The sequence below is a fragment of the Diadema setosum genome, chromosome 11 (genome assembly GCF_964275005.1).
Source record: "Diadema setosum chromosome 11, eeDiaSeto1, whole genome shotgun sequence".
NCBI classification, from domain to species: Eukaryota; Metazoa; Echinodermata; class Echinoidea; order Diadematoida; family Diadematidae; genus Diadema; species Diadema setosum.
In genome coordinates, this window is record NC_092695.1 from 504,403 (window position 1) to 524,882 (window position 20,480).

A 20,480-nucleotide genomic window follows, 5' to 3' on the forward strand; every position below is an offset into this window, starting at 1 on the left:
TTTTACTGAGAGTTGTTACTCCTTCATTCAGTATTCTCATCAAGCTAGGCACAAAGGAGTCTACAAAACTTATGATTCAACACTGTACCCATCTTTGCCCACCTACTATTTCCTGACTCAAAATCTACATGATGATCAGTCAAGGGACAGAGCTTATATTCCATGATAGATTTGATCCCACCAACAATTCTAATCTCTAATGACTTGTATGTCCCGGAAGATTTCAGCTGGGGGATGGCAAGCTGGAATGACGGCTAAAGATAAAGTAGGCATGATCACAAAGATGGCAGCGGTCTCCACGATGCTCCTCATACAATCTCATGGCAAAGCCACTCTCTCCTATCCCAGAATGCATTGCAAAGACATACATCACATCAAACACGCTGCAATGTTGCCGAAGACCTTTTTCGCTAAGAAGCCAGTCAACACCTCTCCAGTTTCTGACTTTTTTCCTATCTATCTTTTTCATGTCTGTATCATAGTAAATCTTAAATAAACTCTTCATACACTTTATGATGATGCTGAGAGTGCACTCATCAATATTCAATGACCACTGGGGATATTTCCAAGCAACTTCTTGACCAGTCTTTACAAATGGAGTGCAGCAACTTAAACTTGTGTCAGAGACTTGTCCATCTCGCAGAGGTCCTCTACTCCCTCGAAAAGGTTGATGACCTTCAGTGTCTGTGGAAAAATCATTTTCAAAGTTGCCTCCAAGTGGAGCATCACCTGGAAAAGAGAGAAGACAGAAGACCATTACACTTTATTTGTCAGAGAAAATATTCTTTGGAAATTAACACATATAATAATTCAACTCTTCAAAAGATGCTCAATGGGACTAAATGATGAAGTAGATGATTCATTATCAGTTGGTATTAAAACCTAAATGGCCATGTTTGTTTGTTTCTCATTTCTTGGTGAGTGTTCTCTTTGGAATATTTACATCTAGAAGTATTGTACTTGTGCATCAATGCAGTCATATTGCAGAAAATTCTTTTGAGTCTCCCTCCCAATCAGACTCACTCACCTACCAGTGAATCTCCCTTCCAAATCAGACTCACTCACCTACACTACCTGTAACACTGAAGTCTCCCTCCCATATAGGACTCACTCACCTGCACTACTTGTAACACTGAGTCTCCCTCCCAAATCGGACTCACTCACCTGCACTACTTGTAACACTGAGTCTCCCTCCCATATCGGACTCACTCACCTACACTACTTGTAACACCGAGTCGCTCCCTCCCAAATCGGACTCACTCACCTGCACTACTTGTAACACTGAGTCTCCCTCCCATATCGGATTCACTCACCTACACTACTTAATTGTAACACTGAGTCTCCCTCCAAAATCAGACTCACTCACCTACACTACCTGTAACACTGTGTCTCCCTCCCAAACAGACTCACTCACCTACACTACCTGTAACTCTGAGTCTCCCTCCCAAATCAGACTCACCTACACTACCTGTAACACTAGATCTCCCTCCCAAATCGGACTTACTCACCTACACTACCTGTAACACTGACTCTCCCTCCCAAACAAACTCTCTCACCTACACTTCCTGTACAAGTGAGTCTCCCTCCCAACCAGATACATTAACTTTTAACAATCGGTCTCCCTTCTCTTGAGAAGAAGACCATCTTCATCAGTCATCAGGGGACTGGGCTGTCAAATGTGTTTGGAGGTGGATGATGAGACCAACCCAGTAACCAATACCTGTAACACCGAGTATCCCTCCAAACCAGACTAACTCAACTATACTATCTGTAATAGTTATTTTTCCTCTGAACCACATTCACTCATCTGTACCACATGTAACAAGTCGACCCTTCCAACCAGACTCAATCACCTGTATTACATGTGACATTGAATCTCCTTCCAACCAGAGTCCCTCAAGTGTGCTACCTCTAACAATGAGCCTCCCTTCATACCAGAAGCCCTAAACAGTATCACATACATGTGCAACATTGTGTCTCCCTCCATCTGCACTATGCTCACTCATCTGTAATACCTGTATCATTAAGTCTCCCTCCAAACCACACTTCCTTTATACCTGTACTATCTGTGATACTGGGTATCCCTCCAAATCCAACTCACTCAACTTTGCTAAATTAAACATTGAGACTCCCTCCTTACCAGACTCCGTCACCTGTAACACCTGTAACATTGAATCTCCCTTCAAACCACACTAACCACTTGTACTACATAAACACCGAGTCTCCCTCCAAACCAGACTCACTCACCTGTACTACATGTTCCTCCACTCAGGTCTGGTACTACCTGAAATATTGAGTTTCCCTTCAAACTAGACTCACTCAGCTGTACCACCTGTGTTACTGAGTCTCCCATCAAACCAGATTTACTCATCTGTACACCCTGAAACAGTGAGTCTCCCTCCAAACCAGATCAACTCAGCTGTACTATCTGCAACATCCAGTCTCCCTTCCAATTGTACCATCTGTAATGAGTCCCCCTCCATACCAAACTCACTCACCTGTGGTACAGAATGTCTCTTCTCCAAGAAGCCTGAAGTCACCTTCTTCCATTATCTTGAGCTGAACAACTTGAGTCATGCCTGGGATGAGTCCCTCACACTCATATCTACCATCATGGAGTTCCTCCTCCTCGGAAGTATTGACCTTAACAAAGAGACGGTAAGATTCTGGCAAAGTGTCTTGAAGCTGAATTGTTGCGGTTTCGTCTTCCGGTTTGATAGGAAGAAAAGTCGGGGCTGAAAAAGAAAAGACACCTTGTATGAAAATCTCATTGATAACAAGAAATAAATCATGACTCTGTATACAGATTCAAATCTAAGTGAAGCGTCTAGCATGATATGACAATCACTCACATAGAAATTTAAAGGAATTGGCCAATAGTTGAAATACAGCACAATAAATAATATTTCCTGCCATGATTACATATGACATATAACTTTAGTCCTCATTTTGTATTTATCATAAAAAGAGAAACAATTTATTCTTTACGACCAGTTCTACAACTGATACAAGCACTACTGTTTGCCGCTGCTTTATAGACTTTTATACAGTGTACCTGCCCCACTCTTTTTTTTTTTTCAACCAAAATGCATTCCAAAGGGCAAATCAAGTTAACCGTAGCTAGGCTGGGATATTGCAGAGTTTTTATGTTGGCAAAGGGCAAGACAGATCCCTTTACCAATTGGCTCTGCACACATGACATTGGGACGTGCATGGATACAATAAAGCACATCAAAAAACTTTACACTTTCTTCATAGACTCAATTTCATTTAGTTTACTTGAGTTTGTAATGATTAATATGTAGAGATTTTAGCATGTATTTTCAGCATCTCAGAAATTTGAATATCTCCTTTTAAAAGGCACAGAGTTGTCTAGAATGACTAAATAGTCACTTTCACATTTTAAATATATCTAATTCTTTAATCTTGTTTATATACTGATTTTCTTACCTAATGGTGCCATTTCCATCTTTTTTTCTTTTTTGTTGCAATAACTGTTTTATTTTGTGTTGCCAAATGAACAAAATATTACAGTAAAACATTTATCAATCATTGACATTGGCATTGCCCTCTTGCAATAAGCACTATTTTGCCATTAGGACACACAAACAAATGCTCAACCTGCACATGACAAGTGAGCTCTAATTGTATCAGTGATGTCCAAACCATAATGTTATGTCTGAACGTCACAAATGTGAGAGCACAATGTGTGGAAAACATGAGAGAAACTAGAAATGTCGATGGCGACTGATGCCTCCGCCATAATGCATGATTCTCCCAACAGGTGTATAGTACAATGTCTTCACAATGTGTGATGACAGTTTCACATAACTGGCAAAATATTGAAATGAAAGGTTTGTCAGAAATATCTTGAATGTTCACTTTCCCTGAACTGGGTTTGCTACAATTGTCTAAGAGTGCAGGTACACATATTTGGGGAATTGAGGATTTTTACTTGACTTCTGACCGACCCTTTTATAATTTAATGCAATGAGTAATTCTCAAGGTATGAAGAAAGAAAGAGTGTAATTACAGTTCAAAATAGATTTTTTTCTTTGCATTTAAACCTGGCCTTTGACCCTTAACCTTTGACCTTTGACCTTCTGGCTGGAAATTTCCCAGCGAATCTCCATTAGGTAATGCATGTATAAATTAAGTTTTAAAACTAATAATGCAAGCATTGCATATACTAGTATATGAGGGAAATAGTAAAATTTTGAGTTGACCTTGACCTTTGATCCCTGACTATTGACCCATGACCCCTAAGTTCCCTAGATAATCCCTGCCAGTCAGTACATGCGTATGTACCAAGTTCCACGAAAATACAGTGGACATTGAACCATTTGCGAGAAAAGTGAAATTGTAACATTTTCACCTAACCTTTGACCTTTTGACATTATGACATGAAACTCTCTCTGGAGGATATTTATGCAGTAGTACATGTCTATTATACACTAAGTTTCAAGAAAATACCTTCGGGAATTGCATAGATATGGGGAAATAGCAACATTTTTAGAATTTGACCTTGACCTTTTGACCTTTGACCTCTTGCCAATGTCACTAAAATCTACTCAACTAATTGCCCCTTAGTACATCATCCTTGGACAAAGTTTGGTGAAAGCTGCTTCATCCAGTTTTGAGTTATCACGTAAACGGATAAATTTCAGGATTTGACATTGCTCTTTGACCTTTGACCTCTGTCTGATTTCTCTAAAAAACTAATCAAGCTATTGTCCCATCATACATCATCCTTGGACAAAGTTTGGTGAAATTTGCTCGATCCAGTCTTGAGTTATCGCGTAAACAGATACAATTTCATGATTTGACCTTGACCTTTGACCGATTTCACCCAAAATCTAATCAAGTAATTGCCCCATCATACTTTATACTTGGACCAAGTTTGGTAAAATTCCAATCAATATTTCTCAAGTTATCGCGTAAACGAATGCGGACAGACGTACGGACAACCCAGAAACATAATGCCTCCGGCACCACTTTGTGGCGGAGGCATAAAAAAAATGGAGGTGATGCACAGACAAAGCACCTGTATGCAAAAGCTATATTTTGCTTTTATTCCTCTTGGGCAGTCTTTATACACAGGTTTGGTTAAATTGTACATACACCTCATTCTATCCATGTCCATGACCCAATGTCCCTACTAGCACAGATGTATCTACAGAGCATTTTTATGTAACTTTCTGTGTATAAACATCAAGCACCTGAGCACACTGGGAATGGTTCTTCCTAGGTATTTACACTCCCACCCTACAAAAACACACTTACAGTTACAAAACCTCAACACTTGTTAAGATGAAAACTCTTTGCCCTGGTAGTAGGGGGCATCATGTTGTGTTTATGCTTTATGGGCTTACATTTGGTTTGAGTGACAGATGACCATGTCCATTCTATCCTTGATGAGTGACCGCCTCTTGCTGTGCCAAGTTCAACACGATATTTGAGGTTAGGTCTCAGACCAGTGAACTCTGTTTCTCCTGTTGTTATCTGTCTCGGCTGTCCTATCCAATGTGGGTCATCTCCTTGTAGTTCACCAATCCTACAGTAAAATATCTTTTGATCCACAGGACAATTCACTCTCAAAGAGGTAACTGACTCCATTACTTTCAAACCTACATAATAGGGGTCAAAGTTGAGGAAGAACAAAAAGTGTAAACAAAATGACAACTTTTCTCCACATACTGTAAAAGTGGTTTCTTTCGCGTACAGATACTCTCACGGGTCCATCAGTGCTGACTTTTTCGCGTGCGTTTAAATTTGCATTCGGTAAAATCTGTGAATTCACAGTCGGCAAAAGCTGCTTTAATTATTTTGCACATGAAAACCTAAACTATAATCCAATTATTCTTTTATTTACTAAATAGAAATTAAAATTAAATGCAGGCTTACCTGAAATCCCATCCCTCGAGTACTTTATAACATGCCTGTACCTACATTGTGCAGTATCGCCGTGTGTGTGCGGAATCTTCCTGTGTGCATGTGCAATAACTTTGTAACAAGCAGCAAGTTCAAAACATTTCTCTGCCTGGCTAATTTCGCGCAACTTTCAAAACAATTTCGCATGATGTTAAATTTGCGATTACCCTCAAAGCGCGAAAAGCACGAAAATAAAACCACCGTGAAAGAAACCACTTTTACAATAGACTATTCTTCAGATCTCTTCGCTTGATGAAGTTCTGGTTGATAAAAATAAACTGCACTCCGATTCCCTGACAATACAATAGCTACTGAAACAATGGACTATCTATAATGTAATGCATGGTATTTAGTAAGTAGACTGCAAGCATGAATGGTCTTGTGTGTATGATTATGGTCCAAAGAAATAGTATATTGCATTCTGATTCCCTGACAATACACTGACCTAGTGAAGCAAAGCAAAGTTCATAATTACATGGTCTTTAGAAAGTAGACCGCAGACATGGATTGCTTTGTCTTTTATATGAGTATAGTCCAAAGAAAAAACACATTCCCAATTTTAGCAAACACAAGAGGAAATAAAGATTTAATCATAGGCTTATCATCAAAGATTCTGAAAGTGGTCAGGTCTTGATGACTCTCTTACTTACAGTTCATTTTGAGAGTCTTGACAAAGATCTTTTTTCCTCTCTGATTTCTACTTCTCCTGCCTCGAGTTTGCCTCCAGATATCAACCCGGTCAGTCCAGTGAAAGTCAGGGATGGAGAGCTGGGAGTTGCGATGATCATCTTCACTTGAAACTGTCCAAAGTGATTATGTTTGCCAAAAATTGAAACATATAAAAAATATTTAATCCATTTATCATTCCTTGTCTCAAGCTTGGTTCCTTTCTGCTTCTATTCATGTCATATTACTTTCAATAGAAACAACTGTCCCTCGGGGGATCGGACAGGACATAAAATGGAGGTCCCGTGTGTGAAAGAGTCACGACTCATGCACTTAAAAGATCCTGCTTCATTCATTTATCACAAAGAGCAGTGGTCCCGCCTCACATCAACAGGACCCATTGGAAGACCAGCTTTGATAGCTGAATACGGGCTATCTAGCCATCTTCTCAGATGGAAATGAACAAAAAACTTTTTGATAATCAATACACTGTTTTTGTAACACATCAAAGTTTAATGCATGCTACTCAGGTAAAAAAACATCAAGAGTTCTATCTGAAGCAACAACTTTGACTTTAAGATGTTCAGCAGCCCCAGATTACAATTCTGCCATCAATGAGAAAAATCCCCAAATTCAGCTGCAATGCATATCAACTTGAATCAACCAAAAATCAAACCAAACAAAGTAGAAATGATTAAAAAAAAAAAATCTGACAAACAATCTAGTATGAAAACTCTAGAAAACTTTTTTTGCAAGATTAAAACTAACTAGAAATGTCGCTATGGCGACTGGTATGCCTCCGCCATAATGCATGATTCTCCTAATAGGCCTAGATAGTACATGTGGACAATGTGTGATTACATTTTCACAAAATTGGCAAAATACTAAAATGACAAGTTTGTCACAAATGTGTTGAATGTTCACCTTCCTTGACCTAGGTTTAATTGGATGAATAGGAGAGTATGGTATTTGGGATTTAAGAACTTTAACTTGACTTTGACCCATTCATATGTTTATGCATAGAGTAATTTTCATGGTATGGAAAAAAAAGTGCAATTTCTGTATTGAATAGTAAATTGTTACCATTTTCATCTGGCCTTTGACCCTAAAATTCATAAGACAAATGTCAGGCAGAACATGCATGAATATGTAGTACATTTCAAATTAACTTGAGCCACTTCCGAGATATGGAGGAAAAACTTAGTTCAGCACTTTCACTTGATCTTTGACCTTTTGACCTTTGAGGCAAAAACAAAAGGAAAAAAAAAAACTTTCCAGAGAATCTCTTTTAGGTTATACATGCATACACCAAGTGTAAAAAAAAATCCTGCTGGCATTGCATAAACATGAGGGAAATAGCAAAATTTTGAAGTGATGCCCTTGACCTTTGACCCCTGACCTTTGACCCATGAACCCTAAATTCTCTAGATAATCACTGCCAGTCAGTACATGTATGTATACTATGTTCCATGAAGATACCTTGAACAATTTCCAAGGTACAGAGAAAAAAAGTGAAGTTTTAATATTTTTCTTGACCTTTTGACCTTTGACCTTTGACCTCATGACCCAAACTTTCACCAGAGAATATTAATCGGGTAATACATGTATTCACTAAGTTTCAAGAAAATATCTTCAGGCATTGCATAGATGACGGAAATAGTGAAATTTTATGTATTTGACCTTGACCTTTAGAGCTTTGACCTTGAGCATGTGCATCCAAGAGTTGATAGGCACAACTTCACCCCCTAATACACATACATGCCAAGTTTCATTAGGATACCTCAAAAGGTTTTGATAGTTACCCTGTCCACAAAATTCATTATGGACGGACGGAAGGACAGACGGAAGGACGGACGGACAACCCGATAACATAATCGAATGCCTTCGGCAGCACTTCGTGGCGGAGGCATAAAAACACAAATTAATGAAATTCTGTGTATATATATGCACCACAAAACAAACAAAAAGTCGCCAGACATGAAATTTTAGTTAAGAGCATATTTTGAAAGAGCAGACCTTAAGCTTTAAAATGATGTGTAACACAAATCAAATGGACTCTTCTAACCTATCTGAAGAAAGCATACACTCAGGAATAGCGTGAACTGAGAAAAGAGGCTATGAAGTATAGTGTCTATTTAAGCGCTTAATCTTTACCGAGCCGTGCTGGCTGTGCGATGAATGGGACAAAAAACAGGATGTAAACCACTGGAGTAACAACAATGAAGGGATTATCAGATCAAATTGAAATTGAGCATGCCTTATTATCACATTCTGTCCTTAATTAATGTCAACTTTGAAAGCAGTAGCATCATCCTTTCAAAAGTTATAGGAGATGAAGTGGAAAGTGTGTACAAGGTTTTTATGCCTCCGCCACGAAGTGGTGCCAGAGGCATTATGTTTTCGGGTTGTCCGTCCGTCCGTCCGTACGTCCGTACCTACGTCAGTACCTACGTCCGTACCTACATCCGTCCGTACCTACATCCGTACGTACGTCCCTCCGCATTCGTTTACGCAATAACTTGAGTAATATTGACTGGAATTTTACCAAACTTGGTTCAAGTATAAAGTATGATGGGGCAATTACTTGATTAGATTTTGGGTGAAATCGGCCTACGGTCAAAGGTCAAGGTCAAATCATGAAATTGTATCCGTTTACGCGATAACTCAAGACTGGATCGAGCAAATTTCACCAAACTTTGTCCGAGGATGATGTATGATGAGACAATTACTTGATTAGTTTTTTACTGAAATCGGACAGAGGTCAAAGGTCAAAGATCAAGGTCAAATCCTAAAATTTATCTGTTTACGTGATAACTCAAAACTGGATGTAGCAGCTTTCACCAAACTTGGTCCAAGGATGATGTATGATGGGGCAATTAGTTGAGTAGATTTTAGTGACATTGGCAAGAGGTCAAAGGTCAAAAGGTCAAGGTCAAATGCTAAAAATGTTGCTATTTCCCCCATATCTATGCAATGCCCAAAGGTATTTTATTGAAACTTAGTGTAGACATGTACTACTGCATAAAGATTCTCCAGGGAGAGTTTCATGTCATAAGGTCGAAGGTCAAAAGGTCAAAGGTTAGGTGACAATGCTACAATTTCACTTTTCTCGCAAATGATTCAATGTAACTTCATGGAACTTGGTACATACGCATGTACTGACTGGCAGGGATTATCTGGGGAATTTAGGAGTTATGGGTTCATAGTCAGGGGGTCAAAGGTCAAGGTCAACTCCTCTAAGTTGTACTATTTCCCTCACATACTAGTATATGCAATGCTTGCATTATTCGTTTTAAAACTTATACTATGTATTACCTAATGGAGATTCTCTGGGAAATTTCCAGCCAGAATGTCAAAGGTCAAAGGTTAAGGGTCAAAGGCCAAGTTTAAATGCAAAAAGAAGTATATTTGTACTGTAATTACACTCTTTCTTCATACCTTGAAAATTACTCAGTGCATAAACTTATAAAAGGATTGATAAGAAGTCAAGTAAAAATCCTAAATTCCCCAAATATATCTACCTGAACTCTTAGACAATTATAGCAAACCTAGTTCTAGGAAAGTGAATATTCAAGATATTTCTGACAAACCTGTCATTTCAAAATTTTGGCAGTTATGTGAAACTGTCATCACACATTGTGAAGACATTGTACTATACACCTATTAGGAGGATCAGGCATTATGGCGGTGGCATCAGTCGCCAAAGCGACATTTCTAGTTAGGAAATGAGAAGAGGAGTCTAGAGACACACTCAATCACACTATTCTGCCAAAAAAAAAATGTTCAGGAGAAACTGCTAGAAAACATACTTTCCTGCCCATTTTATGATCCCAAATTTTAGCATAATGTAGAAGTACTCTTCCAGAAAATATGAAAAAGTCCAGATCGGCTTGGTTGACCCATTTCACTTATTTGGAGACGTCACACAAAATCAGTGTGTACGACTTTTTGTTCATTTTGTGATGCACGGTCACATATTAAACTCTTATGGTGCCAATGAATCAAATGAGCACAAATTTCACACATGTACCTACCAACAGGTAATCAATATAGCATGCAGAGGATTAATCACCATCCATCATTCCCTAATATCTTTGACTTGCACAAGCAATTAATAGCAAATTCATATAATCAGAGATTTATCTATTCTTAATCTTACTTATCCACTCTCTGTCCTTTCTGTGGAGGCAAAGTTTTCTCCCTGATCTTCCAGGCACCTTCTCCACAATGATCTCCTTACAATCTGAAGTCCACAGACATTGAAGACCAAGGACGCTCACACTTTTGAAGTTACTGGTTTCCATGATAACAGAATTTGCTGAAGAAAGAACAAGAGGAAAATGATTCAGCAATTACCTTTAACTAACACATTTGAATATGAGCAGTCAACTGAGATGCTATTACAATATTCTGCCCGGAGTACCTTTCCTGTCATTTACACTGTAATAAATGACAATCATTGAAATGGGGCAGGGGCTGCAGAACCAGGGAGGTTGCAGCTCCCACCCCAATGTTTTTGCCTCATCACCCCCCTCCCAAAGAGAAAAAATACAAAAAACAAAAACATTGACCTTGACACCTACCCTGAAAAATGTTCCGCAGCCCCTGTGGAGTGCTGACCTTAAAGATTGACCTTTGATTATCTCTGCTTGCACAAATAAAATCATTTTTCATTTTTGATATTGGAACCTAATTCAGTATTTGCATTTCATATCACTCTGCATCACGAATTGAATTGACATGTGACATATCCAAGATGGATTTTAAAGATGATGACCAGATTTTCACGATGCATACAAGCCAAATTTTCAGCACTGTCTACCAATAATAATGCCTACTGAAAATCTCACCACCTAAATACTAAAATGAGGTGATAGTACATGAAATGTGTAAGATACAGATAATTGTAAATTATACCGGCATGGAAGCCGCCTTACCATGGAGTATCAAGGCATCATCTGGGACTCTATGTTTGCTTCTTGCATACTCTCCTTTCCTGCACCTGACATAACATATAGAGATGATTGCAATGAATAGCAGAGCCACAGCGGTTACAGACACTGCAGTGATAACCATCCTCATCTGGGTAGGTTCTGAAATGAAAGAAAAAAAGTAATGGCAACAATGAAACTGCAACAAATGTACAAATCATTTAGGAAAATGCTAAAATTTTACATTTGAATTATGATATTCATGTAGTTCACAACTTGACTAGACAAAGGCTACGAGTCTGAAATCTTTGACTTCAGACTTGTAGCAGAACACTCTGCCATGACCACACAGGACATATAGCCAAATACAGAAGATGAGCACACTGTGCTGTGATGCAGGACATCACGTCAAGTTATACAAGTTCCAGATCCTGATGAAGGCTTAATGACAGGACGAAAGCTCAACTGATTAAAAGGGAGACTCAAGATCAAGAGCAATGTCCGCCTCAAGTCTAATTTCTTTCACTGTATATATATATATATTTTTTCTTAATGTATATATATATATATATAGATAGATATATACATAAGACCCACATCTGCATTGTCTATTTGGATATGTGACTACTCACCACTGATCTTTTGATCTGGTGTGATACTCTCATATAATGTGGTCTCCATCCTGGATGAGACTTCTGTTCTGGTCACATTCTCCTCCTCCTCATTTCTTGCAGTTGACAGAGAAGTTGATGAGGGGAATGGAGTTGTAATGGATGGAACTAAGAAACAAACAACAACAACAACAACAACACAAGATGGATCATTTCTTTTCATCTCATCGCACTTTACTGCAGTACAAGCAGCTCAAAAATCTTTTTAAAGAAATATCCAGTGTCATAGACTGACTCCACACACAGATCAAAGAAATCAAAGGCATTAGAGTCATCAGAGTTAATTATGATAATGGAATTACAGAATTCAACTGAGTAAAACTGTTGTTATACTGCTGGCAATAAGTGATCTTCTGATCCAACGACATTACTGAACAAAATGCCTGCATGATTAGCAATTAACAAAATAACAGGAGTTATAAAAAGTTCAATAATAGTCATAAGTGAATTCTGTCCCATTTTTGTGGCCTATGCTTAAACTGGAGGATGATATGGCCTAAACCTGACACCTCAATTCAAGCACTTTCCATGGAACAGATCTCTATCTTAATGGCAGCTCTTAACTCAAGTCATTATTTAGCGATGAAATAAGTAAAAGAAGATTGACAATTTGTGGATGGGGGGGGGGGGGGGGGTTAGAGGGTTTAACCACACCCTCTTGAATTGCCAATTGAAAATAGGATAGAGAGAATTGGCAATTTATTGGTAGAATTGGCTGCCAAAAATGTGATGATTTTTTCCCCTTGTCAGCCAATTTGTGGAGAGAACGGGAAAGAAGAAATTGCATGTAAAGAGCTTTTCACGCTGAACACACTAGTCAACTTCCTCCCTGCCCCCCCCCCCACCCCCCCCCCCCCCCAGCAAAAAGCTGGATCCACCCCTGCTGAGATGCCAAGTTTGATTGTTTCCCTACTTCCTCCAGTGTATGGAAGTTGCCATTAGAAAAACCTTTAAGGGGGTATCTCACTGAGCGGCGAACGTTTGCGAACGTAGCGAATTTGGGATTTCGCCAGGGTTCGTAAAGGGTTGCAAAAGGTTTGTTAACAGTTGCAAGAAAGTTCGCAAATGGTTTTTATTGTTGCAAACAGTTTTTCTTGTCACAAAGAAATTTTGAACATGTTCAAAATTTCTTTGCGAACCTTTGCGAATTTGTATTTTCGTTAACAGTTGCAAACATTCGCAAAACACTTGTTAGAATTCGCAAACGGTCGTAATACGGTGTCGCTAACATTTTTATTTGATTCGCCACTGCTAGCGAACAAGTAACCATATGGTTCCTATATAAAAGCTTCTGAAACAGGCATGGTTCCACTCTAAGAAAGTTCTTGAAGCTCTTGACATCTCCATCATGTAATTGCTGCAAGTCTGTCCTCTGCAACCACTCTCTGACCCAAACAGTCTTTCTTTTCTTCTTCCTTTCTTGTTTTTCTTTATTTTATTTCTCTTATGCTGCACAATAGCTGTAGCAGCAGCCTGACAAAGCAGCTCTACAAGGATAGCAACACCTTGAGCCTCTTCTTGGCAGAAATTTATTTCCATATACTGGAAATCCATCTTGAACGGTTGTCACAAGAGATCTGAATTCAGTGGAAGGTTTTACGTTCGTTTTATGGGTCTGACTATAATCGCCTGGTACTTTTCTAGGTCCAAGAACATTCGCAAAATTGTCGCAAAGGATTTGCAAACAGTTGCTAATATTTGCAAAACTGTCGCTAACATTTGCAAAACTGTCGCTAACATTTGCAAAATTGTCGCTAACATTTGCTAACATTCGCTAATAGTCGCCATCTGTGTTTCGCAAACACTTTCGCAAACATTCGCTCAAGTGTTGCTAATTGTCGCTAAACATCGCTAAAAGTCGCTAACTGTCGCTAATGGCAGAAGCGAACCTTGATTTTTCGCAAACGTTCGTCAGAAAAGTTGGCGAATCTCAAATTCGCTACGTTCGCAAACGTTCGCCGCTCAGTGAGATACCAGCTTTAGGAGCTACACTTGTAAGGGTTAAAATGTGTCAAACACCCAACAGGTGGTTCCCCTTCCCTTCTACACAGAAAGATATACAAACATGAATTCCATGTACTGTAAAACATGATATATTCGCGGCATGAATTTTTCGCGAATTGGAGCCGACAGCCTTTTTTGCGGCATGAAATATTCGCGAACTGCCACTGGCATTCAATGCTTATAGTGTAGACAAGAATTTTCGCGTGCATTTTAATTTCGCGAATCTTGGCGCTAACGAAATTCGTGAAATTAAAATGCACGCGAACATTCCTTGTTTTACAGTATATCATTCTTCACACATCTTTAATCAAAATGTAAATGACATTAAAGTTTATGGCATCACAGTGGATTAAACTACGGAAAAATCAAACGCTATTCAAATTTATTTCTTGCCTATATTTTTATCACCTTAACAGAAATTTTATCATTCGTGGATTCTCATCTTTGCCGAATAAAATGTGGAGGGTCATTTTTCATAATCAAGAATTTCTGTGTGGGAAACATATGGCTATGAAAGTGAGGCTGCAATACATCAAAGGTTAAACTTTATGGTAGTAACTACCGTCATTCACAGTAATAAATTAGAACTGTAGTACATTCATGCAACACTTCTTTGAAGTTTGCTGGCTTCAAAGAAATAAAGAATAAAATATAACTCAATGATGAGGTGTAAACTGATCCTTTGAAAAATATGTGACGTCAGTGGGCGAGGCATAAAGTGTACTACACTAGAAAATAAACACTGAAAGCTGAGGAGGCCTGAATACTTTGATGTCATGAAATAAAGTTATCCCACTGCTTCCCCCTAAAAAGAAATTCTCAGTAAGTCTGACTCAACTTGACATGCAATCCAAGTTTTATAATATGTACACGTTTGCTTCCAATCTTTGCTTAGACAGGACTCCTGTCAGTTACTGATTCTTGAGAAATCAGGTAAATCTGGCAAAAGAAATTATTTAATTCACAGAAATGTAGAGGAGTAGGCAGAGAATCTGAGAAAAGAAGAGTTGTGTCAACTTGATTCCCTCCATATGCAAAAAAAAAAAAAAATGTCCTCTGTGATTTTGATGATTTCTGCTTCATTACCTGGGTGGCCAATTTGTGAGTCACATGGAACGGAATCAATCATCAATCAATCATATCAATCATACAGATCTATTCTAACTGATCCATTGTTGGTCACATTTTTGTGGTTTATTTCAATTTTTCCAAAGATTAGGTACTTCCCTCAAGCCATTCATTTCGAAAATAACACATCATCTCAAGCCATTCATTTCGAAAATAACACATCATCTCAATTTCTCATGACATTTCATCATGTGATGTGTGTTTGTGAAAGGCTGGCCAACTTAAGATAAGAAAACTTATAAAGTTACATTGTTTGCTTTTCTGTTAAGCTCGGTATTCCCCGATGCCAGGGATATGTTTTGGGAACCAGCCACACATTGAGAATTCATTTTCAGCTCCATGACACATTCCACATATGCTGTGAGAAAAACAGCGATAACATCACAAGATCCAGAAACCTCCACAAAAATATTTTGGGAAATTCTCACGAGAAAATTTTACCCCTGTGATTTAATGTCTCTAAAACCTTCTTGTCACTTTTAGCCTATTTAGAGTAACTTACTGAAAAAGTTTTGTAGTGTAGCATTTGAAATTCACACCAACTACACAACTTTACCTGAAACTTTACACTTCCTTCACAATATCAAACAGATCGAAATGTACATTTTTACTGAATTATTTATTTTCTTCACAGAAATCTAAATGAAATTGCTGGTCTGCCAAGCATTACTCATTCGGAACCGTGAGGGGATGGGTATTTTTTCTTCTTTCTCATGTTTCATTAAGTAAACTAGTACCTACCAGCATACTCAGTATCCTGTTTATCTTACTGAGTCAGCACTAGAAGCACAAGTGATCATATTGCTTGTGCAAGATATTGCTCATGCATAGAGTTTGAGGTATCAAGTGAAATGTGTTACATCACACTTTTCTGGTAAGATCTGTGCTGTATATGACACGGGAGTAATAAACAGACACTGCCATATCTAACTCTGTTTAAGTTTGGTAAGTATACATCAGGAACCACATTATCATTATGAGCTATTCTGTTTCTTTCACACACATTTTGAATATCATGGTTTCAGTGAACAAATTATGCCAAAATATTTGAAAAAAAAAATACCACACTACATATGTGATTGCCCAGTTCAAAATCCAAAAAAGCAGGCCAAAATGAATGTCCATACTTTAAAATAGTAAGTGCTATGTTTTAAACTGATACATATAACTTGTTAAAATAACTATGGACCATTGTAACCCATTCAAGAAGTGTTTGAAATATAAAAGAGTTAGTCTGCGGTTTCACAGAAAAGGGGCAAAAAATGAGTTGATTTGGGTCACTAAAGCTTGCAGTGCAGAAGTACTACATCACTGAAAACCTGATGAAAGCAGTGAATGTCCCCATCCCAAAAAAAAAAAAAATTAATAAAAAAAAAATAAAACAAAACAAAACAAACAGGAAAAAATATATATGGTCCGGGTAAACTGCTATTATCTCTATTTCAGTTTTGTTTTAACCCACAAAATATTGACAGGAGGTAGAAAAAAGTAAAATAATCCTAAAAATTTAAAGTCAGTCAACTCAAATGATATAAATTGGTCCATTGTACAGGAAATCCCAATCTGCAACTTTTGGCTGGTTTTGAGCTGGGTGGTCACATATTTGCTTGATTTTGCTTTCAAAATTTCTTTATTGAATTGAGTAGTGACTTAATCCTGGGGGATTTCAAGGAATAAATGTCTTGTGAATGAGCCAATACAAGGTAAATATCCTGGAAACAGCTGCTTTCTATTCTGTGCTGTCACAGAAATGTGGGAATTCCACAGACTGTGACTCATAAGCACAGGTTCAAATCCCCACCTCAGACAGTCATGTAAGCAATGAATCATTATTCAGATATATGTGCCTGGACATTTTTTTACTTTCCACTTTCTTTACAATCCTCAGCATGGATTTTATGCACTTGAGAAATAAACTGTTTTCTTGTGATCAGTTTTAACGTTGGCACAAATCAATCAAGATTCAATTCACAGAGTGAGTATCATGGAAAATAAAGAAATTTGCACTTAGCATTAGTGAAATTTTGGGAAACTCAACTTAACAGGGACAGCATTTACTGGAGATTGAATGTAGCAGATTTTGGTCTGAGTCACACTGACATTGATATCTTCACGTATGGTATTTGATTGGACATTTTCGGGAGATGCTTATTCGGCACTTTCTGGTCTTCTCATTATTATGGTTCATTAAAAAACACACATACAAACATACACACAAATGCTCAGAAGTAAGTATGACCTTTCAAACAAACCATTTTGTGTCAGCATTGCTTGGAATGAGATCAAATCTCTAAGAAGTACTAGATTTCAAAATATTTGAGCAGCTAGGAGCTCTGATTGCAAATCACATTCAGCAGCAGCATGCACATACACGTACTATGGCTAGTGTTATACTTACAAACAGGGCAAATTTTCTTTACATTTTTGTCAATATTTTCTCCTCAGCATGTTTGACCCGTTGAGGACGGACTGATTTTGCTACAACAAGCATTTCCCATGGACACTTGCCCGGGTATACCTGGGACTCATCTTCAACGGGATAATATTGGCAGACAAAATGGAAGACACAGCTAGTATCCGGCTTCAGTCAATACAGTCTAGGGATACGATCCAGCCTCTTCTATCCGGATATGTCGGGTCTGGCCCTCATGCGGATAAAGGATTTGGCCAGATATGGGAGACTAAATGTTTAATACACGCAACTGCTGAAGAAAGATCACCTGTTATGTGCCCTGATTTGATGAACAGTTTTCTGTCCATGTTCCTGCGGTGATTTGGGGTAGTGAGTGTCTGAATGCATGGTTGTTTAGATGAAAATTAGATGTAAAATTAGATGTGAATGTATGTTAACCATGTTGGCCGGAATAATATGTAATTCATGTGAATTTCTCTAGGAATAATGTTTGAGTTTAAAATCCCCCTTCAGGGGAGGATCCAGCTTTTTTCCAAAGAGGGGGTTTCAGGGGCTGAGCTGGGTATGGCCAGCGAGTGAAGCGAGCGAGGGGGGGGGGGAGGGTACGTGTGGGATATGTTTAATTTTTAAGGTTGCCAGCTTGCAATTTTAAGCATACTTGCATGCTCTATTTTTTCTCGGGGGGGGGGGCAAAATTTTGATGGGGGTACATTCATGTGACAGTGAGAGATCCTCAGTGAGGGAGTAAAGCGACCGAGATGGGGGGGGGGGAGGGTTAGGGTTAGTTCATTTTGGTCTTAAATTGATTGATTAATTATTTGTTGTTCGTTTCTGTGTTGTCTTTCTTTCTTTCTTTTTTTAACTTAGCAGCTCATGGAACCCCCCCCCCCCCCTCCAACTGCCCTTTCCCCATAATTATTAGATTGAAAAAAAAAAAATCACGCCAAGATCGCATCCAGATAATAGAGAAATCCAGATAGAGGCAGGCCAGATAGGAGAGGTCAGACTGTAGTTGCAAGATGAAACAAGAACACAGAGTTTGAATATCAGCAATAACCTTGAAATGTCACAAAAATCACAATCTATGCCTTTGTTTGTACAGGGTTATATACTTTTGAAGATTATGAAAATATTCTTTTTTGAGAAATATACTTAGATAAATTGAGTGCATAATGAACTTGTATATCATACATTCATATATACCATAATCTAGTTGGACAGTATCACTTGCTGAATCAACAACTTTGGGTGGTTCATTCATCCCTTCTGCCTGACAGAGATAGAGACCTTCTTGCTCTTCACGGAAGTCTTGCATGTGCAGAAGAAGGGTGTTAGTCTTTTTTCCACTCAAAGTTTTAGATTTGATGACTGTCCCTGATGGATCATACCATTTTAGAGAAGGGGTGAGGTGGGAGAAATCTGCGGTGCATGTGACGGAGTAAGTGTTGGTAGACGTGTTGAATAGTGGGTCTCCAATGGTTACATTCACATCTGAATAAACAAAGATAGACAACAAGAGAACAACGTTTCAAAAATTGAAAGGATGGTACAAGTACAGTACCGTATAACTACAGCCAAACCTTTAGCAGCTATCCAAGGCAAACGAAAAAGTGGCCTTTAAAGACAGGTGGCCACTATAAAGAGGTTCTCTAATATGCTCTTTCTCTCGGAGGGAATTGTTTTTAGTGGTCATATACAGCAGGTGGCCGCTATAGACAGGTGGTCACTAAGACAGGTTTTACTGTATCTGTATTTAATTTAAAATGAAATATTCAAGACATTATGGTACATAACATTACAAAGAGCAAATAAATCCATTGCAGTCAATCACTCAGTGTGAAATAAGGACAATAAACCTGTATAAAGCCTTGAAAATAACCAAATATGAGTTTATGATTTTATCAAAAAACTGCAGAAGCTAAATAGGTGAGTGACATTGGAAGGGGTAATACGAGATTCAGTCAACTTTAGTCCCACTCACTTGGTTCACACACTTGTGTTTCTTGGTCAGGTGTCTGCCCAAAAGGCTGTGGAACACCCTCACCACACCATGTTGGACAATACTGGCGTCTACTGCAATCTTCAATGTAGACATACTCAGATGAGATTCCCAGGATGACATCCACAGGGCAGTCTTGACAACGTTTACACACACCGCTGTGTCCATCTGGCTTGTCACAGTAATGACTGTAGAAGGAAAGACATTCCGCCCATACAAGACAGGCATCATTTACAATAAATACAAGTCTTGTTCTCCTTCCTTTTATTTTCTTCCTCTTTCTTTTCTTTCTTATCTCCTTCTTTTCATTCATCTGAGGATAGTTTCTTCTTCATCTTTTCTTCTTTTTCTTCTCCTTTATCTCATTTTCCTTCTTATTCCTTTTTCTTCATCATTTTTCCCATCTGAGTTTACATCTTTCAAACTCATTGCACTACTACAACCATCTCTGTGTGATATATTTCTGTTCCACAGCTCTAAGGTGTTCATACGCAATCAACCTTAACAAAAACCAAAGTTCAAATACATTTCCTTTTTATAGTTAGCACACTTTAATGTTACAGAATTGGTTTTCAACCAACCTGAGCTCATAATATTGGTTGATAATGCAGGTTGCAGGCATTCTAAGTGAGAACTTAGAAAGGATGATGTTTTTATGAAATTATCAATAATATGCTAAATACATGGAGCCCTATTGTCATATTTCTTAATTGGGAGGTTGGTGGTGTGTGTAAAGG

The 20,480-nt window shown here is 38.3% G+C and overlaps 1 protein-coding gene across 1 annotated transcript; it reads right to left on the reverse strand.

Moving 5' to 3' along the window:
• Positions 1 to 223: 223 nt before the first annotated feature.
• LOC140234901 (uncharacterized) lies at positions 224 to 19,911 on the reverse strand. Its single transcript, XM_072314942.1, has 8 exons — positions 19,726 to 19,911; positions 18,687 to 18,750; positions 12,161 to 12,307; positions 10,757 to 10,921; positions 6,582 to 6,731; positions 5,373 to 5,627; positions 2,499 to 2,735; positions 224 to 729 (listed from the first exon to the last, which is right to left on the reverse strand). Exons 1-8 carry the CDS (start codon positions 19,909 to 19,911, stop codon positions 224 to 226), a joined length of 1,710 nt encoding a protein of 569 aa, XP_072171043.1.
• Positions 19,912 to 20,480: the final 569 nt, after the last annotated feature.

Bases quoted from the DNA above. Each gene is read 5' to 3' on its own strand.
- LOC140234901 (XM_072314942.1), bottom strand. From the start codon at position 19,911: ATGGACACAGCGGTGTGTGTAAACGTTGTCAAGACTGCCCTGTGGATG. The intron at 6,732-10,756 runs GTAAGATTAAGA...CACTTTGGACAG, and splicing joins AAAGGACAGAGAGTGGATAA to TTTCAAGTGAAGATGATCAT. The intron at 2,736-5,372 runs GTAAGCCCATAA...TTTCTTTTTCAG, and splicing joins ATCTGTCACTCAAACCAAAT to CCCCGACTTTTCTTCCTATC.